The following is a 13,084-nucleotide window of genomic DNA, read 5'->3' as shown; positions in this document are numbered from 1 at the left end:
TTTAAAAAATAAAAGTCTATTGTGACTGACATTACTACAGCCACACCTACTTTCTTTTGAATAGCATTCAGCTGGGATATCACTTCCACTTTTGTAGTTTTAGTGATTCTATATCCTGATGATGTAGATGTGTTATGTTGTAAATAGTTTATAGCATTTTTATTAATGTGGGGCGTTTAGTCTATTTGCTTTCATCTTTAATTAGTGATATATATTTGGATTTATTTCTACTTTTTTCTTTCTGCTTTCCTCAGTTTTTCTTTTTTTTAGCTTTCATACTTTTTCTTCCTCTTTCTCACATCACAAAATTTGATAATCGCTCATTTTTTTCTATGTTTGAGTGTAATTATTCTATAAATTTTAAGATGCATACTTTACTTATATTGTCTAAATTTTATCTATATTCTCTCCTCAACAATAATATTAACATTATTTAGTACTTTAGAACAATTTAATCCAGTCCCTTGTCCCAACTTTTGGGATAAGGTGCATGTAGTTTTCATTATTTGTTTTTCAGAAGCGTGTGTACATTCTTCCACCCATATCCTTCGAGGTCTATGACTTTCTTTGAGTCACTCAGTGTCTAAAACTCTGCAGGAAGAAATTGCCAAGTAAAAGCTAATGACAGGTTTATACGTAGAATTTATTCTGTAAAGTCTTTGGTTAGAATCATGAGATGCTGGATACCTTGAGATGATTATGAGACGAGGGAAAGTAAATGACCAAATGTGGAGGTGAGTCATCGGAGATCCCGTGCACAGAGGCCAAATATGGTGACGATGGAGTCACTTGCTCTTGGTGACAATTATCAATAAATAACACCCTTAACAGTAGTTTACAGTTTCCATGCTTTTTGTTTGTGGAGAACATTACTAATACATACCAATTACTGCTTCTCCTCTGCCATGGACACTCATGTTGAAGTTAGGTGGGGCTCTATGATTGGCCCTGTGCTACCTAACAAACTGGGAGGAGGAGTCACCCATGTAACTTCTCCTTGGAAGCAGATTTTCATGCTCTCTGCCCCAGACTCTGCCCAAGGTGGCACAGGTGGCACATGCTGCAGCCACAGGGTGATGGAGTCTCCACCAACTTGACTCCTGAGGAGGCATGTGGAGTGGCCAGACCCATAGCAAACGGCATAGTTGAGGAATAGCCTTGTGAAAACATGGCCTTATTACTTGTTACTGCAGCATAACCTAGCCAAGCCTAACTAAACATGTCTTTAACGTAGTTCTTATCCTGTGAGGTGAAACAGATGCTATTGTTCCTGTGTTAATAAAAGGTTACTAAAACACAGAAGAATTATGTTGCTTCAAGGTCACCCACCTCTAAGTAACAAGACCTAGAAGAGAATTTCCTGCATAAGTAAAATATAAGGCACATGTAAGCTGATCAAATTAGTAATGTGTTATTTCATCAGTACCCAGTATAGTGCCTACTTAACACTTGACGAAAACATCTGTAAAATGTAACCTCCATTGTCATACTTACTTGGAACTATGAATTCAATTTCTTCTGACATTGCAACTCCTAGTTTATTTGAAGCAAAACAGCGGTATTTCCCTTGAAAGTGAGATATGTGGCCCTCGTTTGGGATCTTGAAGGTCCCGGAGTTGTTGGAGACAATGATCCGAGGGTCAGAGAAGTCAAAGGGCTTGTCATCCTTAGTCCATGTAAATCTGCAAGATGAAGTTCAAATTAGTAATCCAGAAAAATCATAACGTCTCTTAAAGCATTTGTAAACAAATGTACAGGTGGCAAACCAAGGCATTTTATGGTGAAAAATGTTTAATGGAATATAATAGAAGACAGTAACGGTCAGAAGAATTTGAGCAGTCTTCCAAGCTGATATAGAGGGAGTGGTTACGTCCGCCCCCAATTTGTTGAAGCTTGACTCCACTGTGATGGTGGGAAGAGGCGGGGCCTTTGGGAGCGGATGAGATCATGAGGGTGGAGCCCCATGACTGGGATTAGTGCCCACATAAAAGGGTCTCCTGAGAGCTCCCTCGTCCTGTCCACCATGCCAGGACACAGGGAGAAGAAGGTTGCCTGCGAAGCAGGAAGTGGCCTCCCCAGATGCCAATCTGCTGGCACCTTGATCTTGGACTTCCTGCCCTCCAGACATGAGAAATGAATACGTGTTGTTAAAGCCACCCAGTGCGGCACTTCTGTCCCAGCAGCCTGAACTGACCACGACACAAGCCGTATGTTACAACAGACTGAGCACTGAAGCAGGCTGTGTTCTGTTCTTTGATTTTTCAATTTTTCCAATTAGAAACATAATGCACAATTTTTACTAATATTTTGGAGACTACAATAAATGTCACATATCTGAGATCAAATTACTATATAATTTCGCCAATTGAGTTTTTCCAGTTATTACAATGCTAGCAAAGACATTATATTCTGTCATATGGTTACTATTTAAGTTACTTTACTATTTCCATTTTTCCCTTTCTATAAGCAATAGTGTGATAATCCATCCCTATTTATTTTTTGGTACTTGTTTAAATTGTTGTTCAGGTTCAAATAGTTCTTTAGGCCAATTCTTTAGAAGCGAGATTAATAGAGTAATAAGAGGATTTTTATAGTTTTTCATAAATGTTGCAGAATTGCATCACACACAAAAACAGTTATGTCCCAGCCCTGTACGTGATGGCGTCAGTTCTATGGACAAGGCTGCACGAAGCCTTTACCCAGTTAGGGATCTTCCCACTGATTCTATTTAGCATTACAGATGTGAACTACGCATGTAAATGCGGCTATGCCTCCACCCCATTCCTTACAGTAACCTATCTGCTTATTCCTTCAACACACTTCCATGGGACACACTTTTGTTAGAAGCACCCTGCCTTCTCCGTCCACAACTTCTACTTCTCTGTCTCTGCCTCTCTTTTATGCTTCCCTGGTTTTACCTCCAAAAAAACAGATCGAGTCTATTCCTTTAAATTCCAACATATTAACTAAGATCATTTCATGTATACAAAATTAAACATTTCCACTTGGCGATATGTTATATCTGTTCACTCATTCGAATCTCCTTTTATGGTCCGATATAGAATTTCACAGACCTCCCCCAATTTAGAGCCTACATAATTCGTGTTGTTACTGTAACTATTACTATTAGTGAGCGTGTTGTTAATATTTTTTGATATTGTTTTTGTTAACCTCGCTGCCACTGACTGTTGAGATTGCTGGATTTGTTCCTTCTACTGTGTTATGTTTTCTTCCTTCTTGTTTTCTAATTATTTTCTCATTGTTTTGCATAGGCATCTAATGAGGCTTTAAAACATATTTATTTATAACTCACCACTTAATGAAGCCCTTCTTATTTATAAAACCTTATTTTTGTCCAGTGAATTTTCTTGGGTTTTCAGACAGAATGTCAAATTATATAATAATCAAATTCTTACTAATTACATTTTCTTAATATTTGTAGTATTTATTTTCTTTTCTTACATAATAATATTGGACATGGCTCTAGAAAAATGAGCAAAAGTATTAATAGCAGATATCCTATTCTTATTTCTGAATTTAGTGAAAATGCCAGTATTTCATAATTAAACTCAACAGTGTATACTGACATGATAAATATATTTGATAATTAATTATTCCATATGATTGTATGGTATTATCTTTTGAAATAATAAATCAGTTATATAATATTAATATATATCATAATGTCGCTCGACTCAGATTTACATTGACTGACTAAACTCTTCTTTAGTTGATATAATTCTAATTATATTTATATACAATAAGTGAATATATTCTATTTGGTAAAATAGAGAAATAATGATAATTTTACATGTCAATGACTCACAAGGGGTGACTTTTAAAATATCAAACTATCAGGTAATAATAATGCTAGCCACAATGCAATTTCAAATAGTCAGTTTTCATTAAAATGTATCTTCGTAATCGACATAAAATAATCAAGCACATCAATGAAAGTATGTAGGCTTTGCTGCCCATTTTAAATCACCAAGAATTTTAAACTCTGGAATTTTCCCCAAGACTTCTCGGCCCTCACTCCGAGCACGCACATTTTGAGCTCCTCTACAACATAGAAGGTGCTTTGAAATAACTTCAACACTGATCATAATGCCCTAGAATAACAATTATTTAATTCATATAAAATTCAAATGCCATGCAGACCTCATTCTGCCATTGGGATGACTAAGTACTTCTGTGATAACTTAAAAATCACCAGTAACAACCTGAGTAACATATGTATCACATTTAAAGTCATGCACTAATTAATACAGATAGAATATCGTTTATAAATGTATAACTTTGGCTTAATAAATGCTGCCTTTCACTAGGTAGCACAAAAGGTCTTCTGGTTTCTCGCTCCCTGTTCACTTGTAAGGTCGGAGCTATGGAATATTCCCACAACGCCAAAGGCTGTGTGAAGTATTTAAGACAATTTACTTTATGGTAACAAGAATTTCAACTGGCAGAAGCACATATGTAAAAGAACAGGCTTTTCTTTTCAGACGCAGCTCTCATGCATATGAAAATCCTCGCCTTATGTCGATTTGTAGCCCAACAAGCTTACTATGGCCAGAGGGAAAAAAGGAAAAGGGATTTTTTCACACATAAACAGATACTTAGTTTGAAGGAACAACTCACGTTGGTGCTGGATTCCCTTGCGCTTCACACTCGATTTGGAAATATTCATCGAAGGGAAAGGCCACTTGCAGTTTTGACTGTTTTGTGATGGTTGGGACCTGCTGGACTAAACGTTAACATAGGCATTTAAGGAACACTTCGAGACTGGGTGAGGTAGCTTAGCTGTGATAGAGACACTTTAAACGGGTGACCGTATTCATCAGTAAAAGGACTGTTTAAGAGTGAAAATTACAGGACAAATCTGACTTTCTCTTTGCAAACTGCATTTAATTCTAAGGGATATACATCACTACCATCATTTCATGCTGCTATATGTGTTCATGTTACTTAAATCCAGAAGAAAATGGATTTAAAACAGAAGAAAATTTTCCATATCAGTACAATTTTAAAGTATCTATTGTGAAATTATTGGCATTTAGTCTGTGTTCATGTGTATATGTGTTTACTTAGGTCACTTTGACAGTTCTGGATTTTGTCGTTCTAGTTTGTTAAGACATTATAATTGACTACTTTTACGTTATTTCTTTCCATGATATGTGATACTTTAATAATTTTCTAATTATTGGACATTAGACTTTTTTTTTCATTTTTCTTTTTCTAGGTAACATGCACTTCAGCCGACATCCCTGAGCATATGGACTTTCCCTCTACTGAACGAGTGACTTACGATACATTTCCAGGCGTGGCCATGAGCGGAGACGCCTCTGGATAAATGCTGATCCCATTCCGTGGGTATTTACCACAGATGACATATGGGGACAGTGGCTTCCTGCATCTTTGCCACCAACTAACACCGACATTTTTCACTAATCATTACAAAGGAAAACATAACCTCCTCATTTCCTTTATTTTTCTTTCCATTTGTTGCTTTTGTTAATAAACGTTTTTCTCTGGACTTGTATTTTTGTCATGCCCATTTATAAATGTTCCTTTCATGCATAGTTTCCCATTTAACTCTTTGGGGCTCCAGGTTAGTCTTCTCTCCTCCTTCAGAATTGAATACAAACAATCGCTAACATGTTAAGTGTACTGATGCTGAACCTACAAACTTGGCTTAAGTGTTGAAGTAGGACACAGATCATGATATATGTAAAGATATACTGTCTTTGAGTCCTCAGTAGTTTTCAAAGTGATACAGGACCATTTTAGCCCAGTTCTTATAACTTCTGGTTAAGGGGACAGGAATTCACAAGGAAGAGTTACCAGTTCAGTAGCAGGAACCTGACTGGCAAACGTGTTCTGAACAAAGCCATGTGCAGAGAGGCAGAGGGGCTGGTTTACGTGAGGAATGTCCCACCGTGGAGTCCCGTACAAGTAGGACCCTTAACCCCGGCGACACAGGCCCGGCCCTGGCCCGCTCTGTTTCCTCATCTGTAACATTAGGGACTCAGGCTGGATCAACTGATCTTAGTCTCTTTGGTCTCGGGATCACCTGACATCCTTAAAAACTGTAGGAGATGCCAGAGTGCTTGTGTTCATAGGGGTTATATCGAACAATATTTACTACATTAGAAATGACAATAGCAAAGTCTTTAAAATATTTATGTATTAATCCATTTAAAATAGTCCTGTCACATGTTAAAATAAATAACATTTTATCAAAAACACGGAATAGAAGAATAGTGGCACTGTTTTATAACAACACATTGTTGCAAATCTCTTAAATGTCTTAACAGGAGGCAGCTGGGTTCTCAAAGGTCTGCATCAAGTCGGGGCCAAAAGTGGTTTTGCGTCAAGATTTGCAGCAAAGCCAGCCTTACACAGATGACACTTGAAAAGGGGAGACACCTCACCAGCTGATGACTGTGGGTGGCCTCAGGGACAGCCCGCCACAGCTCACAGCGGGCCTTTCCTACTAGACCCTTACTGCAGCGTGGGTCCGGAACCGCATCAGTCAGCGTTTCACGTGCTGTTACGGTAAAACGTCTTACCACGGGTTCTTTTTAACCCTCGCATGACTGTAGCATCATACAGTAATCATTTGGGAAAAATATTGGCTCACTGAGTTTGCATGATTTTCCAAATACTGACACATTTCATTACATGATATCCAAACTCACATATGTTAACATCATCCCTGATCTAACCCGCAAAGTCTTACATGCTGGGAAGCTACCAATCTCAGAGTGGGGAATACAAATTTTCCACAATTCTCATTTTTGCTTAAACACTCAACATTTACCAGTGACGACACATATAGTCAGTTGTTTATCTTGATGTGACAGGCTCTCGCAATTCATTTTGAGTAAAACATCTGCCATGTACCCAATAGAGTGATGACAATTTGTCTGTCAGTTGCACTTTTAAGCAAAAATGGTGTTCGAATGGGGCTGAAACAAGGGCGCGATCGAGGAGAGAGCCCAGCGCAGTACTTGGTCACACAGCAGAGTTCTTTTATGCGTATTCCTGCTCAGAACATTAAGAACACTGTACCCAGGGGTGGACATCTGATAAAAGCAATAATGCTTAGCTGCTTCAACAAGGAGAGCCTTAAGCAAAGCTGTGTCATGTGTGCTCCATCATGCGTCACAGGCATGAAGACACATGATGAAGTCACAGCCTTGAGTGCTGGTCCAGGTTGGTGCCAATGGCTGGATCTGAGCTGGGCGATGCGGCCTCTGTGACACAGTGCCGATGTCACCAAGTGGAACAGCATGACATTTCTATTATTACGAAACGTCTGACCTCATGGACGGCCGGGATGTACCTGTGGGACCCTGAGAGGCCCTGATCACAGTTTGGGCACCGATGGCCAACCTAGAGCAGTATCTCATGTCATTTCCAATTCTAAAATTCAGTTTTCTTCACTTTTGCCTAATGAATGGGATAATTGCGTTTTACCAGCTCAGGGACATCAGCCCAAGTCCAGTCTTCATCCACTGGGTGTTCATAAATATTTTAGTAACACGCCGAAAACATTCCTGTCGTCACTGACCTTTACCTTGTTTCTGATCACTACCGTTTCTAAGTAGGGCAGGTCTTCCGCTTACGGGAAATTTGTATCATTTACATTTTGTTACCGTTATAAATTGCAAGGGATGATGCACAATAGCAACAGTCCCTAAGATACAAGCAAGTACCTTGTGAACAACTTGTTTATTAGAACATTATTCTTTCATAAATTTGCCAAGATTGTAGAGTCTGAGCAATAATTACTCAGGGAAAGAGCCAACAATCTCTGGGTGTTTATAAGAACATTATTCTACATTATAAATCCTTTCCTCCATAATCAGGCCAATTACAGAGACACCAGACTCATTGACATTCCAATGCAGTACCTGCCTTAGTAGCATTCGCTAGTGAGTGTCCTAGAGTACCGAAATGGGTAATACTCAGTCGTTCTGAAAACATGTCATTAATATTTTATAACAAGTGTTGCCAAGGAACGTACAGCATGAAAATGCATAGGCAACGGAGCCACCAAAATAAAACCGTGTGCTACAGATGAATACAGAATTTCACACCCTTCACCACCGGTGAACTGAATGAGAAAAGATGGAGAGGAAATGGCTATTTTCAGAGAATCCAGTCAGGACTCGTAATCAGGAAGCCTAGTGGAGCCTTGCTACTACTGGGGAGAGTGGAAAACATTCACTCCTTTTCCCCGAGGATCACACCAAGAAGTTGTTCTTAATCTGGGATTGCAACTCAAGCCAAAAGAAGCTGCTAAAGATGAACGACAACAGGCTGGTGTATAGTGTATGGGACTAACAGACTGCAGCTTGACTTACAGGGATCTTTAAGTCTGGACCTCTGCAGAGTGGGTGGGTGGGGCTGTATAAGGAGAGGGAATGTGGACAGAGAGCTGGCCACCTGTCACCGTGAGTTGACAAGGGACTCTTACCTGGGGGTCAACAGAGTGTGTGATGTGGATGCCACCTCACAAAATTTAAGGCAGCCCTCAGCAAATGGCTTTGAAACACATTATGTTTTATAGTCAGATCACTTCCTCTCCTACTCACATCCAGACCAACTTTTCAGAAGAAATGACTCAGTTCAGTGTCACTACCTCCCTAATGTGTAGTCAGTTTTCCAAGGCCAAGACTAACTGTCTAGAACTTACATGATCTTCAAGGTCCTTTCCAACGCCAAGAGTCTAATAAACAACCAACGCCTGTGGTATATAACTCTCCAGACCATATCTGGACAAGACAGTAGGGCGATACTGAACTACCTGGACCAAATAGCTAACTAACCTCTCAAGGGTCTATTATTGTCCAGGTGCTGACAACGCAAGAGGAATTCCCCAAATCTCTACACGACATAGTTGAGATACTATTACATAAACTGTGTTTTCAGACACATTATTTTTCAACGTTTAATTACTGTACCTTATTCAAATTGATTTATGATGTTTACAAATCTACATATTTCCACAGAATCACTGACTAACTTCTTGGTATGAATTTCTACCACAGAATGCTCTAGATTTTCAGTTGATATCTTCTTATTTTTAGTTGTACACTATAAAAATCATTTTTGTTTTTTCCTCATTCATTGTTTTCATTCTTAAATGTATAATCATTTTGTCATAACTGGTTGACTAGCAGTAATTTCTAAATGATACTTGTCCCTAAAGAAACTAAGCTGAGTATATAGAAGTAACAGCTGGTACATTGCAGACTGTCTCGTATGGCAAAATACCACCTGATCCATGGGTTACGCTGCTTGTTATGGGCAAGACTCGATGAGATGCCAAAGGCCAGAGCTGGGAAGAGCTCATGCAGCCCAACATGGGCCATCCATTAAGTGGAAAAGGCAGAGATTAATTCTGATGACAGACTGCTGGAAACCATGTAGAAACATGGCAGAAAAACACATCCTCAATCATCAAGTATTCCACTTAAAAATCAAAATGCAAATATGGAATTCCATCAAGTAGGTATTAAATGCTCTCACTTTACCTGAAAGTGGTATTTCGGTGGCCGTGGAGAACTTTACCAGGAAGAAAACTAGAGCTGCGATCGATCCTCTCCCATTTGACAGCACCCCCATTGCTCTGTCGGGAAGGAGGAAACCCAGAAGAACGACAATCAGAATGTCTCCTCTTACTTTTGTTTTACAGCTGAAGAAAATGGGTTTAACCTGGAGATTCAAAAAGAAACAGAATAACATAGTCTCAAAGCTCATATGTTCTAAAATGTCTACCTAACAGAAATAAAATATATTTTTTTCTGTTGGCAATAATTTTCCTCATTATGAGACTGCTCTCTAATAACTCCCCATAAACATAATTAGTTTTTCCTTTCTTTCAAAGGACAGCTGGTACATGTTACACTGTAAACCATAAACCATTCCAATACGTCGTATTTTTCCATCCGAGTTGTTTTCCTTGCAGGCACTCTAGCCCATGCTGACGCGTGTCAGTGGTCTGCCTACGACTTCACTTAGTCCAGTTCATTCACAAAGTGGCTCCTTTTCAATCAATTCTTTGTCTCAGGCGTCTGACCCCATTTGAGTCATTTATTAAGCACCACATGTCTAATCTTTGACTATTCTGGTAAAATAACTTCTCATATCCAATGTTATCACACCAACAGAAGGTGAACGGTGAGACACAGGGAACAGAGAAACGGAGGACGAATGGATGAGAAGCAGCCACGGTAACTAACATTTCAGTGCTGGGTTTTGTTCCAGTAGGATTTAGCCACGTCTGTTGCTTTCTACGGAAACAGAATATTTGTTCACTCCCAAGTTTACAGAAATAAAGATTAAAATGCCAATTCCTCTTTACTTTCTCTCACAATTTCAAGTTTTCTGAAACACTGTAATAACAGGCATATAAACATTATGTATAGTGTACTTTTAAAAATAAATTTCTCCTAAATGCCATAATTAGTTTTTCAAGTACATAATTTCCTTTTTCATAGAAACCAATTACTCTGTTTATTCACTTAGAACTGGTGAAAAATTAATAATGGTAGGGGCAGACAAGCTATTCTGTGTCTATTTAGTGCCGAGTATTTGGGCTTTTTGTTTCACCTCAGGATGCAGCTGAAGAGATCATCAAACCACACCTTTCACATATGCAGACAGTAGGTCCAATTTGAAATAGTAACGAATGCTGCCATTTTGCTGTTTTATTGTGTAATTTTGAAAGTCTGAAAAGTTGTATTGATCATGAAGGAAAATACTCCAACCCCAAAGAAAAGTGAAGCTTTGTTCTTGAATTAGAGTAATAGCATTGTTCTATTTTGTCTGATCTCAATTAACCCATCTGTAAAATGGGAATTGGAAAAAAATTATCCTCAGAATATTTGGGGCTCAGAATATTTCTTACAATGACAAATAACTTACATGGATAGTTAAAAATATTTTCAATTGTGTTATTATGTTGATACTCATTTTCCTGGTATAATGAATTATTCTAATCAACAAAATAAAATGTAGTAAAAATTGTTTTCATTATGAAAAGTAGGACATTGCCTAAGCACAAAAACTGAGTTTTACATAGTTGTATGCAGTAGGAGACACTGAACCATTTCGCCATTTCTAAGATGAGAAGTCAGAAGAAAATATGAATGCCTTCTCTTTTGAATGTTCCTCTTCTTCTCTCTTCTGAAGCACTTTGAGAATAGTAATTGGAACTCATTGTTTAGAGTTATATATCACCAGTTACCTGCAGCCTATTCTTTACTATTCTGTTCCATTAATATTCAATGCTGATTCCTTTAAGGGCACCTGATGTATTTGGTTAATGAGCTGTCCTCTATTTGCGAAGGGAAAGGCTTTGAAAAGCATGATGCTTTCAGGAGACAATATTTCCAGATTAACACATCATCCTACCCTGAAACAGAGGATAAAAATCCTAGACAGCCAAGTAAGTGAGGCCAGACTCAGTTCCAATTATGTCCTGACTTAGGCTACTGGTCTCTACGGACTCTCAATGGTCTCTAATTGCACAGATACTGATTGTTCAATAGTGGTGCTCTGACTTCTGGAATTTGAGTGGTTTTAACTACACGGTCTTGATCCAAGAAATTCTCTCCCATAAAAGGAGGCCACACTGAACCCTAACCCTGGCTTAAAATAAGGCTGTAAATTAAGAGGCATAACAAATATTGATGACCCCATCTGTTTCCAGGATATAAATAATGGTGAACTCTCCAGCTGACCTTTCTCCAGCGGGGCTGGCTTCAATTTACCTGAAATGTCTATGTGAAGAGGCTGTTCCATAAAAGCCTCTGGAAGTTAAAATGTGACCCCCTGCAAGCAAGACTCCATTAGCTGATGATGACAGCCCCAAAATAGCTTTCAGATTTGAAAAGAGAAAGTCGGTTATAATTTCACTGTCAGATGTATAAAGGGCATACTGTTTAGTAATTACATTTTGCAACAGAAAAACAGCAATAAAATTATATCCCCATTTATCTTTCTTCAAAATAGATGCATTTAATGCCACACACCAGACCTCAAAGATGAAGGCATTTATTGAAATGCAGGATGGAGCTGACACAAAGACAGGAACAAAATATACTAGACTATTTTTGAGAACCAGTTGCATAAAGCTGATATCTGATTGCTTGGTGCTAATGACATTAACTGCTTAAAAACAGAATCAATGAATATTCATGAATCTGGACAAATTGGGTTAAATCTTCCTACTATCCCTGACACCTAACTCAAAAGGAAACAGATGTCTCAGGGTCATCAACACCGACCCTTGCAACTGCCTCAGCTCCTCTGGCTCGCCCAGGGGGCTGAGGACTCAGAACACGCCGGGTTCCAGGCAGAGGCAGAAGCATGTCACGGGTGACTACGACCAACACAACAACCAGAAAATAAAGCTCTTGGCTTCTCCAGAACAACAGCCTGTAACGCACACACACATAATCAACACTACAAAGTGACCTCATGATGGTCTTCAAACAGCTCCACTGTGGTAAATCTAGAAACAACTTACTCCCTTAACGTAAGTTCAGCTTCTGCTCTGAGAAATGGAAACGAGAGTTTCTTAGCCTTTGTCCCTCCTACCGGGCCTCCCAAGTAAATGCAGACACACTGTGGCCTGCTGACACTGAGAGGAGAGTGATGCGCAGGCAGTGCCGAGAGCACAGTCAGTACGTCCGGGGGGCAGGGCCACCAGCCTTTCCCGCTCACCTCTCCATGTGACTATGAGAGCTGCTGCCACGTGTGTGCCATACATAACAGAGGAACGTGAGATTCGCTACTGCTAGTGACAGCGATAGAGGTCCTTAGGGCATGGCCTCCAGTAATAATACTCCAATGCACAGAGCAGGATAACTTGTACGGCTTCTGCGAGAGTTACAAGAGAGTTCCAAGATCGTAATGAGCTAAAAAATAAATAAATAAAAGACCATTCACTAAAGTAGTTAGAGGTAAGTGGATGTTAATTGATTTTAATTTAAATACTCTAAAAAAGAAAAACGGGGTGAGAGTGTGGTACGTTGATTGTAAAAAGTCTTTGATTCTGCTCACCTCCTTG

The 13,084-nt window shown here is 39.1% G+C and overlaps 1 protein-coding gene across 10 annotated transcripts in view; it reads right to left on the bottom strand.

Moving 5' to 3' along the window:
* The window catches only part of CHL1 (cell adhesion molecule L1 like), a 155,375-nt gene that overhangs the window by 57,893 nt on the left and 84,398 nt on the right, over nt 1-13,084 (bottom strand). For 8 of the 10 annotated variants that reach the window (XM_033132128.1, XM_033132127.1, XM_033132130.1 and 5 more), the window contains exons 3-5: nt 9,543-9,723; nt 4,639-4,744; nt 1,495-1,682 (exon numbers count right to left, since the gene is read on the bottom strand). In XM_033132128.1, the coding sequence (XP_032988019.1) occupies nt 1,495-1,682; nt 4,639-4,744; nt 9,543-9,723 (475 nt within the window). The remainder of the gene's footprint in view (nt 1-1,494; nt 1,683-4,638; nt 4,745-9,542; nt 9,724-13,084) is intronic. The other 2 variants (XM_033132136.1, XM_033132135.1) reach the window with 1 other exon arrangement.

The sequence above is a fragment of the Rhinolophus ferrumequinum genome, chromosome 17, assembly GCF_004115265.2.
Source record: "Rhinolophus ferrumequinum isolate MPI-CBG mRhiFer1 chromosome 17, mRhiFer1_v1.p, whole genome shotgun sequence".
NCBI lineage: Eukaryota > Metazoa > Chordata > Mammalia > Chiroptera > Rhinolophidae > Rhinolophus > Rhinolophus ferrumequinum.
This window is presented reverse-complemented; position numbering and strand designations above follow the sequence as displayed.